This window comes from Penaeus monodon, chromosome 3 (assembly GCF_015228065.2).
Source record: "Penaeus monodon isolate SGIC_2016 chromosome 3, NSTDA_Pmon_1, whole genome shotgun sequence".
Taxonomy (NCBI): Eukaryota; Metazoa; Arthropoda; class Malacostraca; order Decapoda; family Penaeidae; genus Penaeus; species Penaeus monodon.
The window spans coordinates 53,685,694-53,704,994 of NC_051388.1; the positions used below are offsets into that span (position 1 = coordinate 53,685,694).

Here is a 19,301-nt window from a genome sequence, read left to right on the forward strand (position 1 = left end):
ACTTGATTCCATAGAGGAGGTGGTATAAGCGGGAGAGTCTGTGGAAGAAATGGAGTAGATTGAAGACGTGGTTGTTATCTCACTGGTGCTGGAGCTAGTGGAAGTGGTTGAATCCACAGAAGAGGTGGTTGTTTCCTCACTGTGCTGGAGCTAGTTGGAGTAGTTGAATCCACAGAGGAATCAGTGTGAGAACTGGTTGTGGGGACGTAGGGCGTGGTTGAATCCATAGAGGAGCTTGGCAAGGTAGAACTGGTGGGCTCCAAAGATGAGCTGGATGAAGAGTAGCCTGAAGAGGTTGTGTCCGTACTTGAAGAGGTGGTCGATTCCATAGAGGAGGTGTTGTAAGTTGGAGAGTCTGTGGAAGAGCTGGGGTAGATTGAAGACGTGGTGGTTTCCTCACTGGTGCTGGAGCTAGCTGGAGTACTTGAATCCACAGAGGAATCAGTTGGAGAAGTGGTCGATTGGAAGGAGGACATGGTTGAATCCATAGAGGAGCTTGGGATAGTAGAAGAACTGATGGGCTCCAAAGAGGAGCTGGATGAGGAGTAGCCTGAAGAAGAGCTGGTAGAAGTTAAAGAGGTTTCTATGGAAGAGTGTGAGTAAGTAGAGGAGGTGGAGTCCTCAGTAGTGGTAGTTGAGGTGAGGTAAGTTGGAGAAGTGGTCGAATCCAAGGATGATGTGGAAGAGCTTGAAGAAGTGGTTGTGTCCGTCCTTGAAGAGGTAGTTGATTCCATAGAGGAGCTGGAGTCAGTTGGAGAGTCTGTGGAAGAGCTGGAGTAGACTGAAGATGTAGTTGTTTCCTCACTGGTGCTGGAGCTAGGTGAGGTAGTTGAATCCACAGAGGAATCAGTTGGAGAGGTGGTCGACTGGAAGGTTGAATCCATGGAGGAGCTTGGAAAAGTAGAAGAAATGGTGGGCTCCAGAGAGGAGCTGGTGTAAGTTGAAGAGGTTTCTGTGGGAGAGCTTGAGTAAGTAGAGGAGGTGGAATCGTCAGTGGTGGTAGTTGAGGGGAGGTAAGTTGGAGAAGTGGTGGAATCCAAGGATGTTGTGGTAAAGTAAGTTGGAGAGTCTGTGGAAAAGCTGGAGTAGATTGAAGACATGGTGGCTTCCTCACTGGTGCTGGAGCTAAGCGAAGTAGTTGAATCCAAAGAGGAATCAGTTGGAGAAGTGGTCGATTGGAAGGAGGATGTGGTTGAATCCATAGAGGAGCTTGGGAAAGTAGAAGAAATGGTGGGCTCCAAAGAGGAGCTGGATGAGGAGTAGCCTGGAGAAGAGCTGGTGTACGTTGAAGAGGTTTCTATGGAAGAGCTCGAGTAAGTAGACGAGGTGGAGTCCTCAGTGGTGGTAGTTGAGGTGATGTCAGTCGGAGAAGTGGTCGACTCCAAGGAGGATGTGAAAAACTTGAAGAAGTGGTTGTGTCCGCATTTGACGAGGTGGTTGATTCCATAGAGGAGGTAGGGTAAGATGGAGAGTCTGTGGAAGAGCTGAAGTAGATTGAAGACGTGGTGGTTTCCTCAGTGGTGCTGGAGCCTGGTGAGGTAGTCGAATCCACAGAGGAATCAGTTGGAGAAGTGGTCGATTGGAAGGGGGACGTGGTTGAATCCATAGAGGAGCTTGGGAAAGTAGAAGAAATGGTGGGCTCCAAAGAGGAGCTGGACGAGGAGTAGCCTGAAGAAGAGCTGGTGTAAGTTGAAGAGGTTTCTAAGCCCACGGAAGAGCTTGAGTAAGTAGAGGAGCTGGAGTCCTCAGTGGTGGTAGTTGAGGTGATGTCAGTTGGAGAAGTGGTGGAATCCAAGGATGATGTGGAAAAGCTTGAAGAAGGGGTTGTGTCCGTACTTGAAGAGGTAGTTGATTCCATAGAGGAGCTGGAGTAAGTTGGAGAGTCTGTGGAAGAGCTGGAGTAGATTGGAGATGTAGTTGTTTCATCACTGGTGCTGGAGCTAGGTGAAGTAGTTGAATCCACAGAGGAATCAGTTGGAGAAGTGGTCGATTGGAAGGAGGAGGTGGTTGAATCCACAGAGGAGCTAGAAGAAATGGTGGGCTCCAAAGAGGAGCTGGATGAGGAGTAACCTGAAGAAGGTGTTAGTGTATGTTGAAGAGGTTTCTGAGCCTGTGGAAGAACTTGAGTCAGTAGGGGAGCTGGATTCCTCAGTGGTGGTAGTTGAGGTGAGGTAGTTGGTAGGAGGGGTGGTGAACCAAAGGATGATGTGGAAAAGTTGAAGAAGTGGTTGTGTCCATACTTGAAGAGGTACTTGATTCCATAGAGGAGGGTGGTTTATAAGCGGGAGAGTCTGTGGAAGAAATTGGGAGTAGATTGAATACGGGTTGTATCTCCACGTGCGGAGCTAGTGAAGTGGTTGAATCCACAGAGAGGTGGTTGTTTCCTCACTGGGGGTCTGGAGCTAGTTGGAGTAGTTGAATCCAAGAGGAATCAGTGTGAGAACTGGTTGTGGGGACGTAGGCGTGGTTGAATCCAGAGAGGAGCTTGGCCCAAGGTAGAATGGTGGGTCCAAAGATTGAGCTAGATGAAGTAGTAACTGAAGAGGTTGTTGTCCATACTTGAGAGGTGATTCAAGAGGAGGTGTTAAGTGGGAGTCTGTGGAAGAGTGGGTAGATTGAAGACGTGGGGTTTCCTCACTGGTGCTGGAGTAGCTGGAGTAATTGAATCCCACAGGAATCAGTTGGAGAAGTTGGTCGATTGGGAAAGGAGGACATGGTGTGATCATCGAGAGGCTTTGGGGATAGTAGAATGTGGTGTCCAAGAGGAGCTGGAAGGAGAGCCTGAGGAAAAGTGGTGAAGTTAAAGAGGTTTCATGGAAGGTGTGAGTAAGTAGAGAGGTGGAGTCCTAGTAGTGAGTTGAGGTGAGTAAGTCTGGGAAGGTGCGAACAGGATGATGTGAAGAGCTTGAGAAGTGGTTGTGTCCGTCCTTGAAGAGATTGGAATCCATAGGAGAGTGATTGGAGTAGGTGGTAAAGTCTGTGGAAGAGTGGAGTAGACTGAAGATGGTAATGTTCCTGTGGCTGGAGCTAGGTGAGGTAGTTGAATCCACAAGATTTTGGAGAGTTGTGATAGAAGAGGTGGATCCAGGAGGAGTTGGAAAAGTAGAAGAAATGGGGCATCCAGAGAGGAGCTGTGATAAGTTGAAGAGTGTTTTGTGAGAGTTGAGTTAAGTAGAGGAGGGGAATCGTCGTGGTGGTAGTTGGGGGAGGTATTTGGGAGAAGTGGTGTTCCGATGGGTGGGAGGAGTAAGTGGAGAGCTGGGAAAAGCTGGAGTAGGATTGAAGAAGGTTGGACTCCGGGGACTGGAATGGAAGACTAAGGAGTGTGAAGTCCAGAAGAGGAATCGTTGGAGAAGTGGTAGATTGGGAAGGGGAATGTGGTGAATCCATAGAGGAGCTTGGAGAAGTAGAAACAGGTGGGCTCAAAAGAGGAGGATGAGGAAAGCTGGAGAAGAGCTGGGAATGGTTGGGTCAGGTTCTATGGAGAAGCAGTGAAGTCAGAGGATGGAGTCTCAGTGAGTGTGAGTTGAGGTGTGTGTCCATGGAAGTGGACGAGCTCAAGGGAGGATTCGAAAACTTGGAAGAAGTGGCTTGTGACCGCATGTTGACGAGTGGTTGATCCATAGAGGAGGTAGGGTAAGATGGGGAGTTGGTGGAGGAGTAGATGTGGACGTGGTGGTTGTCCTCAGTGGGCTGGAGCTGAGTGGGTTTGTCCGAATTCCACAGAGGAATCATGAGAAGTGGGTCGATTGGAGAGGGGGACGTGGTTGAATCCATAGAGGAGCTTGGGAAAGTAGAAGAAATGGTGGCTCCAAGAGGAGCTGGACGAGGAAAGTGGGAAGAGATGGGTAGTGAAGAGAGTTTTTAAGCCCTCGGAAGAGTTGAGTAAGTAGGCAGCTGGAGTCCGTCAGTGGTGAGTTGAGGTGATGTCAGTTGGAGAAGTGGTGGAATCCAAGGAGATGTGGAAAAGCTTGAAGAAGGGGTTGTGTCCGTAGTTGAAGAGGTAGTTGGATAAGGAGCTGGAGTAAGTTGGAGAGTCTGTGGAAGAGTGGTAGTCGATTGAGAGTGATTATGTGTGTTCATTGGGTCTGGGAGCTAGGTGAAGTAGTTGAATCCAGAGAGGAGCAGTTGGAAGGTTGAATTGGAAGGAGGAGGGTTGAATCCACAGAGGAGCTAGAAGAAGGTGGGCTCCAAGAGGAGCTAGAGATGGGGGCAACCTGAAGAAGGGTTAGTGAGTTGAAGAGGTTTTGGCCTGTTGAAGAACTTTGAGTCAGAGAGGAAGGCTGGATTCCTCAGTGGTGGTAGTTGAGGTGAGGTAAGTTGAGAGGTGTGGAATCCAAAGATGATGTGGAAAAAGTTGAAGAAGTGGTTGTCCATACTTGAAGAGGTACTTGATTCCATAGAGGAGGTGGTATAAGCGGGAGAGTCTGTGGAAGAAATGGTAGTGATGAAGAGTGGTTGTTATCTCACTGGTGCTGGAGCTAGGTGAAGTGGTTAGAATGCTACGAAGTGGTGGTTGTTTACCTCACTGGTGCTGGAGTAGTTGATGATTGCAAGGGAATCAGTGGAGAACTGGTGTGGGGAGAGTAGCGGGTTGAATCCATAGAGGGGATGGCAAGGTTAGAATGGTGGTCCATCTGGAAAAGGAGTGGGTTTAAAGGTTTGCAGTTTGAAAGGGGGGGAAAGGGGGGGGCCCCAAAGAGGGGGGAAGGGGGGGGGAAGGGGTTTTTTGCCCAAAAATTTGGAAAAAGGGGACCCCTAGTGGGGGGGGTTTGGGAAAAGTTGGGGAAGGGGAAAGGGGGTTTTTGTTTTAAAGAGGTTTTTGTTTTAAACTGGTTGGGATTTTAAAAAGGGGGTTTAATTTAGTGGTTTTTTAGGGTGGGGGCTAGGGGGGATGGTTTGAACCAAGGAAAGTGGAACGTGGGGGAAAGGGGGGGGTTAATCCAAGAGGAGCTAGAAAATTGGGCCCCAAAGAGGAGGGGATGGGGTACCTAAGAAGGGTTTTAAGGGTTTTAAAGGGGGGTTTTGGGGGGGGGTTTTGGGAGTTGGGGGATTTGGGGGTGGTTTAGGGGGGGAAAAGGGGTGGTCAATAAAAAAAGTTTAGAAGGGTGGTTTTTTGGGGAGGGGGGGAAAATGGGAGTTGGAAAGGGGAACTGTGGGGGAAAAGGGGTGATAAAAGGGGTTGCCCGGGGGGGGGGTTTGAATAAAGAGGGGCTTTGGGGGAAGGGGGGTTTTGAAAGAGGGGGGGAGCCTGGTGGGGGGTTGAAAAGGGTTGGGGGGGTGCCCAAAGAGAGGGGGGAAAAATTTGGGGTGTTTGAGGGGGGATTTGGGGGGGGGTTTTTGGGGGCTGTGGAAGAGGGGGGTAAGAAATGGGTTTTTCATGGGGGACTGGTTTTGAACCCAAGGGGAAAACTTGGGAAAAGTGGATGGGGGGGGGAAAATAAAAGGGTAAAAATGGGGGGTAAAGAGGGGGGGAATTTGGGGGGTTTTAGGGGTTTGGGGGGGGAAAAAGGGGAAAGGTGATTGGTGGAGTTTGGGGGTTTGGGAGGGGGTTGGGAATAAGGTGGGGGGGTGGGAATTGGGGGGGGTTTTTTTGGGGGGGGGGAATTAAAAATTTGGGGTTTTCACTGGGGGTGGGGGAGTTGAAAAGAGAAGGGGGAAAAATGGTGGGGGAAGGGGGTTAATAGGGGGTTGGGGAAAGTGAAGGGGGGGGCCCCAAAAGGGGGAGTGGGAAGTTGGGGGGAAAAACGGGTGTAAAGAAGGTTTTGGGAAAAAGGGGGAGGGGGAGGGGGGCCCCGGTGTGGAAAGAAGGGAAATTGGGAAAAGGGGAAAGGGAAGGGTGGTTTGATGGGAGGATTGAAAAAAAAGAAATGGTTTTTGGGAGGGGGGTACCTGAGGAGTTAGTGAAAAAGGGGGGAAAAGGGGGGAAAAAAGGGTGAGCCCTGGGGGTTTGGTTTTTTTTGGGGGAAAGGGGGGGGGATAAAAAGGGGGTTTCGGGGGGTTTTTGGGGTGGAAGGGGAGGGGGAAAAAAATTTAAAGGGGGCCCTTGGGGTTTGGAAAAGGGGTAGTAAGTGGAGAGTTGGAAGAGCTGATTGAAGGAGTGGTGTTCCTAGGGTGGAGCCTGATAGAGAACAGTGGATAAGAGAGTGGGGGTTTGAAGGGGGACGGTGAATCAAGTTGAAGAAGATTCTAAGCCGGATAGCCTGAGAAGAGCTGGTGTAAGTTGAAGGTTTCTAAGCACGGAAGACTGGTAAGTAGGGAGCTGGAGTCCTCAGTGGTGTAGTTGAGGTGATGTCAGTTGGAGAAGTGGTGGAATCCAAGGATGATGTGGAAAAGCTTGAAGAAGGGGTTGTGTCCGTACTTGAAGAGGTAGTTGATTCCATAGAGGAGCTGGAGTAAGTTGGAGAGTCTGTGGAAGAGCTGGAGTAGATTGGAGATGTAGTTGTTTCATCACTGGTGCTGGAGCTAGGTGAAGTAGTTGAATCCACAGAGGAATCAGTTGGAGAAGTGGTCGATTGGAAGGAGGAGGTGGTTGAATCCACAGAGGAGCTAGAAGAAATGGTGGGCTCCAAAGAGGAGCTGGATGAGGAGTAACCTGAAGAAGGGTTAGTGTATGTTGAAGAGGTTTCTGAGCCTGTGGAAGAACTTGAGTCAGTAGAGGAGCTGGATTCCTCAGTGGTGGTAGTTGAGGTGAGGTAAGTTGGAGGAGTGGTGGAATCCAAAGATGATGTGGAAAAAGTTGAAGAAGTGGTTGTGTCCATACTTGAAGAGGTACTTGATTCCATAGAGGAGGTGGTATAAGCGGGAGAGTCTGTGGAAGAAATGGAGTAGATTGAAGACGTGGTTGTTATCTCACTGGTGCTGGAGCTAGGTGAAGTGGTTGAATCCACAGAAGAGGTGGTTGTTTCCTCACTGGTGCTGGAGCTAGTTGGAGTAGTTGAATCCACAGAGGAATCAGTGTGAGAACTGGTTGTGGGGACGTAGGGCGTTGGTTGAATCCATAGAGGAGCTTGGCAAGGTAGAACTGGTGGGCTCCAAAGATGAGCTGGATGAAGAGTAGCCTGAAGAGGTTGTGTCCGTACTTGAAGAGGTGGTCGATTCCATAGAGGAGGTGTTGTAAGTTGGAGAGTCTGTGGAAGAGCTGGGTAGATTGAAGACGTGGTTGTTTCCTCACTGGTGCTGGAGCTAGCTGGAGTACTTGAATCCACAGAGGAATCAGTTGGAGAAGTGGTCGATTGGAAGGAGGACATGGTTTGAATCCATAGAGGAGCTTGGGATAGTAGAAGAACTGATGGGCTCCAAAGAGGAGCTGGATGAGGAGTAGCCTGAAGAAGAGCTGGTAGAAGTTAAAGAGGTTTCTATGGAAGAGTGTGAGTAAGTAGAGGAGGTGGAGTCCTCAGTAGTGGTAGTTGAGGTGAGGTAAGTTGGAGAAGTGGTCGAATCCAAGGATGATGTGGAAGAGCTTGAAGAAGTGTTGTGTCCGTCCTTGAAGAGGTAGTTGATTCCATAGAGGAGCTGGAGTCAGTTGGAGAGTCTGTGGAAGAGCTGGAGTAGACTGAAGATGTAGTTGTTTCCTCACTGGTGCTGGAGCTAGGTGAGGTAGTTGAATCCACAGAGGAATCAGTTGAGAGAGTGGTCGACTGGAAGGTTGAATCCATGGAGGAGCTTGGAAAAGTAGAAGAAATGGTGGGCTCCAGAGAGGAGCTGGTGTAAGTTGAAGAGGTTTCTGTGGGAGAGCTTGAGTAAGTAGAGGAGGTGGAATCGTCAGTGGTGGTAGTTGAGGGGAGGTAAGTTGGAGAAGTGGTGGAATCCAAGGATGTTGTGGTAAAGTAAGTTGGAGAGTCTGTGGAAAAGCTGGAGTAGATTGAAGACATGGTGGCTTCCTCACTGGTGCTGGAGCTAAGCGAAGTAGTTGAATCCAAAGAGGAATCAGTTGGAGAAGTGGTCGATTGGAAGGAGGATGTGGTTGAATCCATAGAGGAGCTTGGGAAAGTAGAAGAAATGGTGGGCTCCAAAGAGGAGCTGGATGAGGAGTAGCCTGGAGAAGAGCTGGTGTACGTTGAAGAGGTTTCTATGGAAGAGCTCGAGTAAGTAGACGAGGTGGAGTCCTCAGTGGTGGTAGTTGAGGTGATGTCAGTCGGAGAAGTGGTCGACTCCAAGGAGGATGTGAACAAACTTGAAGAAGTGGTTGTGTCCGCATTTGACGAGGTGGTTGATTCCCCATAGAGGAGCTTGGGAAAGTAGAAGAAATGGTGGGCTCCAAAGAGGAGCTGGACGAGGAGTAGCCTGAAGAAGAGCTGGTGTAAGTTGAAGAGGTTTCTAAGCCCACGGAAGAGCTTGAGTAAGTAGAGGAGCTGGAGTCCTCAGTGGTGGTAGTTGAGGTGATGTCAGTTGGAGAAGTGGTGGAATCCAAGGATGATGTGGAAAAGCTTGAAGAAGGGGTTGTGTCCGTACTTGAAGAGGTAGTTGATTCCATAGAGGAGCTGGAGTAAGTTGGAGAGTCTGTGGAAGAGCTGGAGTAGATTGGAGATGTAGTTGTTTCATCACTGGTGCTGGAGCTAGGTGAAGTAGTTGAATCCACAGAGGAATCAGTTGGAGAAGTGGTCGATTGGAAGGAGGAGGTGGTTGAATCCACAGAGGAGCTAGAAGAAATGGTGGGCTCCAAAGAGGAGCTGGATGAGGAGTAACCTGAAGAGGTTTCTGAGCCTGTGGAAGAACTTGAGTCAGTAGAGGAGCTGGATTCCTCAGTGTGGTAGTTGAGGTGAGGTAAGTTGGAGGAGTGGTGGAATCCAAAGATGATGTGGAAAAAGTTGAAGAAGTGGTTGTGTCCATACTTGAAGAGGTACTTGATTCCATAGAGGAGGTGGTATAAGCGGGAGAGTCTGTGGAATGAAGGAGTGAGTATTGAAGACGTGGTTGTTATCTCACTGGTGCTGGAGCTAGGTGAAGTGGTTGAATCCACAGAAGAGGTGGTTGTTTCCTCACTGGTGCTGGAGCTAGTTGGAGTAGTTGAATCCACAGAGGAATCAGTGTGAGAACTGGTTGTGGGGACGTAGGGCGTGGTCGATTCCATAGAGGAGGTGTTGTAAGTTGGAGAGTCTGTGGAAGAGCTGGGGTAGATTGAAGACGTGGTGGTTTTCCTCTCTGGTGCTGGAGCTAGCTGGTGTACTTGAATCCACAGAGGAATCAGTTGGAGAAGTGGTCGATGGAAGGAGGACATGGTTGAATCCATAGAGGAGCTTGGGATAGTAGAAGAACTGATGGCTCCAAGAGGAGCTGGATGAGGAGTAGCCTGAAGAAGAGCTGGTAGAAGTTAAAGAGGTTTTCTATGGAAGAGTGTGAGTAAGTAGAGGAGGTTGGATTCCTCAGTAGTGGTAGTTGAGGTGAGGTAAGTTGGAGAAGTGGTCGAATCCAAGGATGATGTGGAAGAGCTTGAAGAAGTGGTTGTGTCCGTCCTTGAAGAGGTAGTTGATTCCATAGAGGAGCTGGAGTCAGTTGGAGAGTCTGTGGAAGAGCTGGAGTAGACTGAAGATGTAGTTGTTTCCTCACTGTGCTGGGAGCTAGTGAGGTAGTTGAATCCACAGAGGAATCAGTTGGAGAGGTGGTCGACTGGAAGTTGAATCCATGAGGAGCTTTGAAAAGTAGAAGAAATGGTGGGCTCCAGAGAGGAGCTGGTGTAAGTTTGAAGAGGTTTCTGTGGGAGAGCTTGAGTAAGTAGAGGGAGGTGGAATCGTCAGTTGGTGGTAGGTTGAGGGGAGGTAAGTTGTAGAATTGGTGGAATCCAAGGATGTTGTGGTAAAGTAAGTTGGAGAGTCTGTGGAAAAGCTGGAGTAGATTGAAGACATGGTGGCTTCCTCACTGGTGCTGGAGCTAAGCGAAGTAGTTGAATCCAAGAGGAATCAGTTGGAGAAGTGGTCGATTGGAAGGAGGATGTGGTTGAATCCATAGAGGAGCTTGGGAAAGTAGAAGAAATGGTGGGCTCCAAAGAGGAGCTGGATGAGGGTAGCCTGGAGAAGAGCTGGTGTACGTTGAAGAGGTTTCTATGGAAGAGCTCGAGTAAGTAGACGAGGTGGAGTCCTCAGTGGTGGTAGTTGAGGTGATGTCAGTCGGAGAAGTGGTCGACTCCAAGGAGGATGTGAACAAACTTGAAGAAGTGGTTGTGTCCGCATTTGACGAGGTGGTTGATTCCATAGAGGAGTAGGGTAAGATGGAGAGTCTGTGGAAGAGCTGAAGTAGATTGAAGACGTGGTGTTTCCTCAGTGGTGCTGGAGCCTTGTGAGGTAGTCGAATCCACAGAGGAATCAGTTGGAGAAGTGGTCGATTGGAAGGGGACGTGGTTGAATCCATAGAGGAGCTTGGGAAAGTAGAAGAAATGGTGGGCTCCAAGAGGAGCTGGACGAGGAGTAGCCTGAAGAAGAGCTGGTGTAAGTTGAAGAGGTTTCTAAGCCCACGGAAGAGCTTGAGTAAGTAGAGGAGCTGGAGTCCTCAGTGGTGGTAGTTGAGGTGATGTCAGTTGGAGAAGTGGTGGAATCCAAGGATGATGTGGAAAAGCTGAAGAAGGGGTTGTGTCCGTACTTGAAGAGGTAGTTGATTCCATAGAGGAGCTGGAGTAAGTTGGAGAGTCTGTGGAAGAGCTGGAGTAAGATTGGAGATGTAGTTGTTTCATCACTGGTGCTGGAGCTAGGTGAAGTAGTTGAATCCACAGAGGAATCGTTGGAGAAGTGGTCGATTGGAAGGAGGAGGTGGTTGAATCCACAGAGGAGCTAGAAGAAATGGTGGGCTCCAAAGAGAGCTGGATGAGGAGTAACCTGAAGAAGGTTAGTGTATGTTGAAGAGGTTTCTGAGCCTGTGGAAAACTTGAGTCAGTAGAGGAGCTGGATTCCTCAGTGGTGGTAGTTGATGTGAGGTAAGTTGGAGGAGTGTGGAATCCAAAGATGATGTGGAAAAAAGTTGAAGAAGTGGTTGTGTCCATACTTGAAGAGGTACTTGATTCCATAGAGGAGGTGGTATAAGCGGGAGAGTCTGTGGAAGAAATGGAGTAGATTGAAGACGTGGTTGTTATCTCACGGTTGAGACGGTGGTGCGTTGAACCACAAGAGGTGGGTTTCTCACTGGTTGAGCTAGTTGGATAGTTGAATCCAAAGGAATCAGTGTGAGAATGGTTGTGGGCTAGGCGTGGTTGAATCATAGAGGGAGCTTGGCAAGGTAGAACTGGTGGGCTCAAAGATAGGCGTGGATGAAGATAGCCTTGAAAAAGGTTGGTCCGTACGAAAGGTGGTCGATTCCATAGAGGAGGTGTTGTAAGTTGGAAAGGTTTTGTGGAAAAAGCTGGGGTAGATTGAAGACGTGGGGGGGTTTCCTCACTGGTGGCTGGAGCTAGTGGGGGTACTTGAATCCACAGAGGAATCAGTTGGAGAAGTGGCGATTGGAAGGAGGACATGTTGAATCCATAGAGGAGCTTGGGATAGTAAAGAACTGATGGGCTCCAAAGAGGAGCTGGATGAGGGGGTAGCCGAAGAAGAGGGTTTTGGGAAAAAGTTAAGAGGGTTTCTATGGAAGAGTGTGAGTAAGTAGAGGAGGTGGAAGTCCTCAGTAGTTTGGGAGTTGAGGGGGAGGTAGTTTTGGGGAAGTGTCGAAACAAGGATGATGTGGAAAAGCTTGAAGAAGTGGTTGTGTCGTGCCTTTAAGAGGTAGTTGATTCCATAGAGGGGGGCTGGAGTCAGTTGGAAAAGGTTTTGTGGAAGAGCTGGAGTAGGGAAATGAAATGTAGGGTTTTTTCCTTTATGGGGGCTGGGAGCTAGGTTGAGGGTTATCACAGAGGAATCAGTTGGAGAGGTGGTTTGACTGGGAAAGGGTTTAATCATGGAGGAGCTTGGAAAAGTAGGGAAAAAATGGTTGGGCTCCGAGAGAGCTGGGTAATTGAAGAGGTTCTGTGGGAGAGCTTGAGTAATAGAGGAGGTGGAATCGTCAGGTGGTAGTTGAGGGGAGGTAAGTTGGAGAAGTGGGTTGGAATCCAAGGGATGTTGGGGGGTAAAGTAAGTTGGAAAAAGTCTGTGGAAGAAGCTGGAGTAGATTGAAGACATGGTGGCTTCCTCACTGGTGCTGGAGCTAAGCGAAGTAGGTTTAATCAAAGAGGAATCAGTTGGAGAAGTGGTGATTGAAAAAGGGGGATGTGGTTTAATCCATAGAGGAGTTGGGAAAGTAGAAGAAATGGTGGCTCCAAAGAGGAGCTTTGGGTGAGGAGTTTGGGCCCGAGAAGAGCTGGTGTACTTGAAAAGGTTTATGGAAGAGCTCGGTAAGTAAGACGGGTGGAGGGCCTCAAAATGGTGGTAGTTGAGGGATGTCAGTCGAGAAGGGTCGACTCCAAGGGGGATGTGAACAAACTTGAAGAAGTGGTTGTGTCCCATTTTGACGAGGTGGGTTTATCCATGAGGAGGTAGGGTAAGATGGAGGTCCCGTGGAAGGAGGGTGAAGTAGATTGAAGAAAGTGGTGGTTTCCTCAGTGGTGCTGGAGCCTTTGGGGAAAGGGAGTCGAATCACAGAGGAATTCCCGTGGGAGAAAATGTCGAAATTGGGGAAAGGGGGGGGCGTGGTTTAATTCCATAGAGGAGCTTGGGAAAGTTAAAAGAAATGGTTGGGCTCAAAGAGGAGCTGGACGAGGGTAGCCTGAAGGGAAAAAAGCTGGTGTAAGTTGAAGGGGGGTTTCTAAGCCACGGAAAAAAAAGCTTGAGTAAGTAGAGGGGGCTGGGGGCCTTCAGTGGTGGTAGTTGAGGTGATGTCAGTTGGGAAGGGTTTGGGAATCCAAAGGATGATTGGAAAAGCTTGAAGAAGGGGTTGTGTCCGTTACTTGAAGAGGTAGTTGATTCCATAGAGGAGCTGGAGTAAGTTGGAGAGTCTGTGGAAGAAGCTGGAAATAGATTGGAGATGTAGGGTTTTTTTCATCACTGGGCCCGGAGTAGGTGAAGTAAATTGAATCCACGAGGAATCATTGGAGGAAAGGTGGTCGATTGGGGAAAGGGGGAGGTGGTTGAATCCACGAGGAGCTAGAAGGGAAAAGGTGGGCCCCCAAAGAGGAAACTGGATGAGGAGTAACCTGAAGAAGGGTTAGGTATGTTGAAGAGGTTTCTGAGCCTGTGAAGAAAACTTGGAGTCGTAGAGGAGCTGGATTCCTCAGGGGGGAGTTGAGGTGAGGGAAGTTGGAGGAGTGTGGAATCCAAAATGATGTGGAAAAAGTTGAAAAGTGGTTTTGGGCCCTACTTGAAGAGGTACTTGATTCCCCTAGAGGAGGTGGTATAAGCGGGAGGGGTCTGTGGAAGAAATGGAGGGAGATTGAAGGGGGCGTGGTTGTTATCTCACTGGTGGTGGAGTAGGTGAAGTGGTTGAATCCAAGAAGAGGTGGTGTTCCCCACTGGTGCTGGAGCTAGTTGGAGTAGTTGAATCCACAGAGGAATCAGTGTGAGAACTGGTTGTGGGGAAAGTAGGGTGGTTGAATCCATGAGGGGCTTGGCAGGTAGGGGAAAATGGGGGCTCCAAAATGAAGGGTGGATGAGAGTAGCCTGAAGAGGTTGTTTCCTACTGAAGAGGTGGTCGATTCCAAAAGAGGAAAGGGGTTGGGAAGTTGGAGAAGGGCTGTGGAAGAGCTGGGGTAGATTGAAGACGTGGTGGTTCCTCAATGGTTCTGGAGCTAAACTGGAGTACTTGAATCCAGAGGAACAAGTTGGAAAAAGTGGTCGAAATTTGGAAGGAGGACATTGGGTTGAATCCAAAGAGGAAAACTTGGGATAGTAGAAGAACGATTTGGGGTCCAAAGAGGAGCTGATGAGGGAGTAGCTGAAGAAGAGCTGGTAAAGTTTAAGAGGTTTCATGGAAGAGTGTTGGTAAAGTAGGGGAGTGGAATCCTTTAGTAGGGGGTAGTTTGAGGGGAGGTAAGTTGGAAGGGGAATGGTCGATCCAAAGGGGTGATGTGGAAAGGTTGAAGAAGGGGGTTGTGCCGTCCTTTTAAGAGGTAGTTGATTCCATAGAGGAGTGGAGTCAGTTGGAGAGTCTGTGGAAGAGGGTGGATAGAAGAAGATGTAGTTTTTTCCTCCTGGGTGCTGGGGTAGGTGAGGTCAGTTGAATTCCACAGAGGGGGGGAAACAGTTGGAGAGGTGGTTGGACTGGAAAAAGGGTTTAATCCATGGAGGAGCTTGGAAAAAGTAGAAGAAATGGTGGGTCCAGAGAGGAGGCTGGTGTAAGTGAAGAGGTTTTGTGGGAGAGCTTGAGTAGTAGAGGGGGGTGGAATCGGGCATTGGTGTAGTTGAAAGGGAGGTAAGTTGGAGAAATGGTGGAATCCAAGGGGTGTTGTGGTAAAGTAAGTTGGAGAGTCTGTGGAAAAGCTGGAGTAGATTGAAAGACATGGTGGCTTCCTCACTGGTGCTGGAGCTAAGGAAGAAAAAGAGGAAAACAAAAAGAGGTAGTTGGGAAAAAGGGTGGGGAAGTGGCGATTGGGAAGGGGGAAAGTGGTTGAAAAACATAGAGGAGCTTGGAAAGTAGAAGAAATGGTTTTGGGGTCCGAGGAGCTGGATGAGGAGTAGCTGGAGAAGAGTTTGGGGTACGTGAAGAGGGTTTCTATGGAAAGACTCGGTAAGTTTGAAAAGAGGTGGAGTCCTCGTGGTGGTAGTTGAGGGGGTTCAGTCGGGAGAAGTGGTCGATCCAAGGAGGAATGTGAAACAAACTTGAAAAAAGTGGTTGGTCCCCCATTGAAAGAGGTGGTTGTTCCATAGAGGAGGTAGGGTAAGATGGAAGAGGTCTGTGGAAGGGTGAAGTAGATTGAAGGGACGTGGTGGTTTCCCCAGTGGTGGGCTGGGAGCCGGTGAGGTAGTCGAATCCACAGAGGAATATTTTGGGGAATGGGTCGATTGGAGGGGGAGTGGTGAATCCTAGAGGAGCTTGGGAAGTAGAAGAAATGGTGGGCTCCAAAGGGGGCTGGACGAGGAGTAGCCTGAAAAGAGCTGGGTGTAAGTTGGAAGGGTTTTTTAAAAACCCACGGGAAAAGCTTGGTAAGTAGAAAGGGGCTGGAGTCCTCAGTGGTGGAGTTTAGGTGTGTCAGTGGAGAAGTGGTGGAATCAAGATGTGTGGAAAGCTTTAAGAAGGGTTGTGTCGTACTTGAAGAGGTAGTTGATTCCATGAGGAGTGGAGTAAGTTGGAGAGTCTGGGAAGAGCTGGAGTAGATTGGAGATGAGTTGTTTCATCATGGTGCTGGAAGCTGAGTGAAGTAGTTGAATCACAGAGGAATCAGTTGGAAAGGGGCGATTGGAAGGAGGAGGTGGTTGAATCCACAGAGGAGCTAGAAGAATTGGGGCTCCAAAGAGGAGCTGGATGAGGAGTAAACCGAAGTAAGGGGTTTGTGATGTTTAAGAGGTTTTGAGCCCGTGGGAAAAACTTTAGTCAGTAGAGGAGTGGATTCCCCAGTGGTGGTAGTTGAGGTTTAGGTAAGTTGGAGGAGTGGTGGTAAGAATGTGAAAGTGGGAAATGATTTTGGGGTTAATTGAAGAGGAGTCCTGAGAGTGGAAAGTGGTCTGTGGAGAAGAGTGATTAAGACGGTTGTTTAGGTGTGGTAGGGAAGTGGTTGAATCCAAGAAAAATGGGTTTTTTGTGGGCTTTAAAATAGGGAAAAAGAGGATAGTGGAGAATGGTTTGGGGGGTAGGGGTGGTTAATCAGGGAGCCTTGGAAATTGAGGTGGGTCAAAAGAGGGTGGGTAAAAGAGGAATTGGGTGGGTTGTCTTTAAGAGGGGGTATTCCAAGAGGGGTGGTAATTGGGGAGTCTGTGGAAAAGCTGGGTAGATTTAAGACGTGGTGGTTTCCTATGGTGTGGAGCTGGGGGTATTGAAACCCCAGAGGAATCGTTTGGGGAATGGCGATTGGAAGGGGGCCTGGTTGAATCCAAGAGAGCTTGGGGAAATAGAAGAATGGGGCTCCAAAAGGGCGGAAGGAGTAGCCTGAAGAAGAGGGTAAAATTTTTGAGGTTTCTAGAAGAGTGGGGGTAAGTAGAGGGGGATCCTCGTGTGTTTTGAGGTGAGGGAAATTGGAGAAGTGGGGAATCCAAAAATATGTGGGAAACGAAGAAGGGTTGTGTCCGTCCCTTTAAAGTAGTTGTTTCCCTAGAGGAGCTGGGGTAGTTGGGGATCCCGTGGAAGGTGGATTGGGGAAGTGTGTTTTTTCCCCGGGCTGGGTAGTAGGTATTAAAACAGGGAAAAAGTTGGAGAGGGGTTTGAAAAAGGTTTTAATCCCTGGGGCTAAAAAAGAAAAAATGGGCCCAAGGGGGGTGGGGTAGTTGAAAAGGGTTTTTGGGGAAAATTTGGGAAATAGAGGATGGAATCCCAGTGGGGGGAGTTGAGGGGGGTAAGTTTGGGGAAAATGGTGGAATCCAAATGGTGGAAAGTAAAGGGGGTTTGGGAAAAAATGGGGTAGATAAAGGGAAAGGGGGGTTTCCCCCTTTGGGTGGAGTAAGCGAAGTAGTTGAATCCAAAGAGGAATCAGTTGGAGAAGTGTCGATTGGAAGGAGGATGTGGTTGAATCCATAGAGGAGCTTGGGAAAGTAGAAGAAATGGTGGGCTCCAAAGAGGAGCTGGATGAGGAGTAGCCTGGAGAAGAGCTGGTGTACGTTGAAGAGGTTTCTATGGAAGAGCTCGAGTAAGTAGACGAGGTGGAGTCCTCAGTGGTGGTAGTTGAGGTGATGTCAGTCGGAGAAGTGGTCGACTCCAAGGAGGATGTGAACAAACTTGAAGAAGTGGTTGTGTCCGCATTTGACGAGGTGGTTGATTCCATAGAGGAGGTAGGGTAAGATGGAGAGTCTGTGGAAGAGCTGAAGTAGATTGAAGACGTGGTGGTTTCCTCAGTGGTGCTGGAGCCTGGTGAGGTAGTCGAATCCACAGAGGAATCAGTTGGAGAAGTGGTCGATTGGAAGGGGGACGTGGTTGAATCCATAGAGGAGCTTGGGAAAGTAGAAGAAATGGTGGGCTCCAAAGAGGAGCTGGACGAGGAGTAGCCTGAAGAAGAGCTGGTGTAAGTTGAAGAGGTTTCTAAGCCCACGGAAGAGCTTGAGTAAGTAGAGGAGCTGGAGTCCTCAGTGGTGGTAGTTGAGGTGATGTCAGTTGGAGAAGTGGTGGAATCCAAGGATGATGTGGAAAAGCTTGAAGAAGGGGTTGTGTCCGTACTTGAAGAGGTAGTTGATTCCATAGAGGAGCTGGAGTAAGTTGGAGAGTCTGTGGAAGAGCTGGAGTAGATTGGAGATGTAGTTGTTTCATCACTGGTGCTGGAGCTAGGTGAAGTAGTTGAATCCACAGAGGAATCAGTTGGAGAAGTGGTCGATTGGAAGGAGGAGGTGGTTGAATCCACAGAGGAGCTAGAAGAAATGGTGGGCTCCAAAGAGGAGCTGGATGAGGAGTAACCTGAAGAAGGGTTAGTGTATGTTGAAGAGGTTTCTGAGCCTGTGGAAGAACTTGAGTCAGTAGAGGAGCTGGATTCCTCAGTGGTGGTAGTTGAGGTGAGGTAAGTTGGAGGAGTGGTGGAATCCAAAGATGATGTGGAAAAAGTTGAAGAAGTGGTTGTGTCCATACTTGAAGAGGTACTTGATTCCATAGAGGAGGTGGTATAAGCGGGAGAGTCTGTGGAAGAAATGGAGTAGATTGAAGACGTGGTTGTTATCTCACTGGTGCTGGAGCTAGGTGAAGTGGTTGAATCCACAGAAGAGGTGGTTGTTTCCTCACTGGTGCTGGAGCTAGTTGGAGTAGTTGAATCCACAGAGGAATCAGTGTGAGAACTGGTTGTGGGGACGTAGGGCGTGGTTGAATCCATAGAGGAGCTTGGCAAGGTAGAACTGATGGGCTCCAAAGATGAGCTGGATGAAGAGTAGCCTGAAGAGGTTGTGTCCGTACTTGAAGAGGTGGTCGATTCCATAGAGGAGGTGTTGTAAGTTGGAGAGTCTGTGGAAGAGCTGGGGTAGATTGAAGACGTGGTGGTTTCCTCACTGGTGCTGGAGCTAGCTGGAGTACTTGAATCCACAGAGGAATCAGTTGGAGAAGTGGTCGATTGGAAGGAGGACATGGTTGAATCCATAGAGGAGCTTGGGATAGTAGAAGAACTGATGGGCTCCAAAGAGGAGCTGGATGAGGAGTAGCCTGAAGAAGAGCTGGTAGAAGTTAAAGAGGTTTCTATGGAAGAGTGTGAGTAAGTAGAGGAGGTGGAGTCCTCAGTAGTGGTAGTTGAGGTGAGGTAAGTTGGAGAAGTGGTCGAATCCAAGGATGATGTGGAAGAGCTTGAAGAAGTGGTTGTGTCCGTCCTTGAAGAGGTAGTTGATTCCATAGAGGAGCTGGAGTCAGTTGGAGAGTCTGTGGAAGAGCTGGAGTAGACTGAAGATGTAGTTGTTTCCTCACTGGTGCTGGAGCTAGGTGAGGTAGTTGAATCCACAGAGGAATCAGTTGGAGAGGTGGTCGACTGGAAGGTTGAATCCATGGAGGAGCTTGGAAAAGTAGAAGAAATGGTGGGCTCCAGAGAGGAGCTGGTGTAAGTTGAAGAGGTTTCTGTGGGAGAGCTTGAGTAAGTAGAGGAGGTGGAATCGTCAGTGGTGGTAGTTGAGGTGAGGTAAGGTGGAGAAGTGGTCGAATCCAAGGATGATGTGGAAGAGCTTGAAGAAGTGGTTGTGTCCGTCCTTGAAGAGGTAGTTGATTCCATAGAGGAGCTGGAGTCAGTTGGAGAGTCTGTGGAAGAGCTGGAGTAGACCGAAGATGTAGTTGTTTCCTCCTGGTGCTGGAGCTAGGTGAGGTAGTTGAATCCACAGAGGAATCAGTTGGAGAAGTGGTCGATTGGAAGGTTGAATCCATGGAGGAATTTGGAAAAGTAGAAGAAATGGTGGGCTCCAGAGAGGAGCTGGATGTAGAGTAACCTGAAGAAGAGCTGGTGTAAGTTGAAGAGATTTCTGTGGGAGAGCTTGTGTAAGTAGAGGAGGTGGAATCGTCAGTGGTGGTAGTTGAGGTGAGGTAAGTTGAAGAAGGAGTGGAATCCAAGGATGTTGTGGAAAAGTAAGTTGGAGAGTCTGTGGAAAAGCTGGAGTAGATTGAAGACATGGTGGTTTCCTCACTGGTGCTGGAGCTAATTGGAGAGGAATCAGTTGGAGAAGTGGTCGATTGGAAAGAGGAAGTGGTTGAATCCATAGAGGAGCTTGGGAAATTAGAAGAACTGATAGGCTCCAAAGAGGAACTGGATGAGGAACTTGAAGAAGAACTGGTGTAATTTGTAGAGGTTTCTTTATCAAGATGAGACT

At 48.9% G+C, this 19,301-nt stretch overlaps 5 protein-coding genes across 5 annotated transcripts in view; all 5 read right to left on the minus strand.

The window, feature by feature from the left end:
- Nucleotides 1-74: 74 nt before the first annotated feature.
- Nucleotides 75-1,234, minus strand: LOC119597142 (uncharacterized protein DDB_G0271670-like). Its single transcript, XM_037946650.1, has one exon. It carries the CDS (start codon nucleotides 1,200-1,202, stop codon nucleotides 75-77), a length of 1,128 nt encoding a protein of 375 aa, XP_037802578.1. The 5' UTR covers nucleotides 1,203-1,234.
- A 63-nt stretch (nucleotides 1,235-1,297) lies between these two features.
- LOC119587823 (cell wall protein DAN4-like) lies at nucleotides 1,298-3,777 on the minus strand. The gene is made up of 7 exons (XM_037936529.1): nucleotides 3,610-3,777; nucleotides 3,318-3,478; nucleotides 2,889-3,131; nucleotides 2,560-2,781; nucleotides 2,390-2,402; nucleotides 2,071-2,291; nucleotides 1,298-1,940 (listed from the first exon to the last, which is right to left on the minus strand). The coding sequence occupies exons 1-7, from the start codon at nucleotides 3,775-3,777 to the stop codon at nucleotides 1,298-1,300; spliced, it is 1,671 nt and encodes a 556-aa protein (XP_037792457.1).
- A 130-nt stretch (nucleotides 3,778-3,907) lies between these two features.
- Nucleotides 3,908-9,220, minus strand: LOC119587834 (mucin-5AC-like). Its single transcript, XM_037936542.1, has 10 exons — nucleotides 8,661-9,220; nucleotides 8,330-8,558; nucleotides 8,059-8,297; nucleotides 7,614-7,899; nucleotides 7,249-7,515; nucleotides 6,568-7,130; nucleotides 6,249-6,465; nucleotides 4,525-4,637; nucleotides 4,218-4,378; nucleotides 3,908-4,038 (listed from the first exon to the last, which is right to left on the minus strand). Exons 1-10 carry the CDS (start codon nucleotides 9,218-9,220, stop codon nucleotides 3,908-3,910), a joined length of 2,766 nt encoding a protein of 921 aa, XP_037792470.1.
- Nucleotides 9,221-9,365: 145 nt separating this feature from the next.
- On the minus strand, nucleotides 9,366-11,188 carry LOC119587845 (uncharacterized serine-rich protein C215.13-like). Its single transcript, XM_037936552.1, has 5 exons — nucleotides 10,809-11,188; nucleotides 10,452-10,680; nucleotides 10,028-10,272; nucleotides 9,550-9,814; nucleotides 9,366-9,485 (listed from the first exon to the last, which is right to left on the minus strand). Exons 1-5 carry the CDS (start codon nucleotides 11,186-11,188, stop codon nucleotides 9,366-9,368), a joined length of 1,239 nt encoding a protein of 412 aa, XP_037792480.1.
- A 4,234-nt stretch (nucleotides 11,189-15,422) lies between these two features.
- LOC119587856 (putative GPI-anchored protein pfl2) overlaps nucleotides 15,423-19,301 on the minus strand; it is a 12,682-nt gene continuing 8,803 nt past the window's right edge. The window contains exons 4-7 of the mRNA XM_037936562.1: nucleotides 18,817-19,129; nucleotides 16,492-18,781; nucleotides 15,833-15,978; nucleotides 15,423-15,557 (exon numbers count right to left, since the gene is read on the minus strand). Coding sequence (XP_037792490.1) covers nucleotides 15,423-15,557; nucleotides 15,833-15,978; nucleotides 16,492-18,781; nucleotides 18,817-19,129 — 2,884 coding nt within the window. The remainder of the gene's footprint in view (nucleotides 15,558-15,832; nucleotides 15,979-16,491; nucleotides 18,782-18,816; nucleotides 19,130-19,301) is intronic.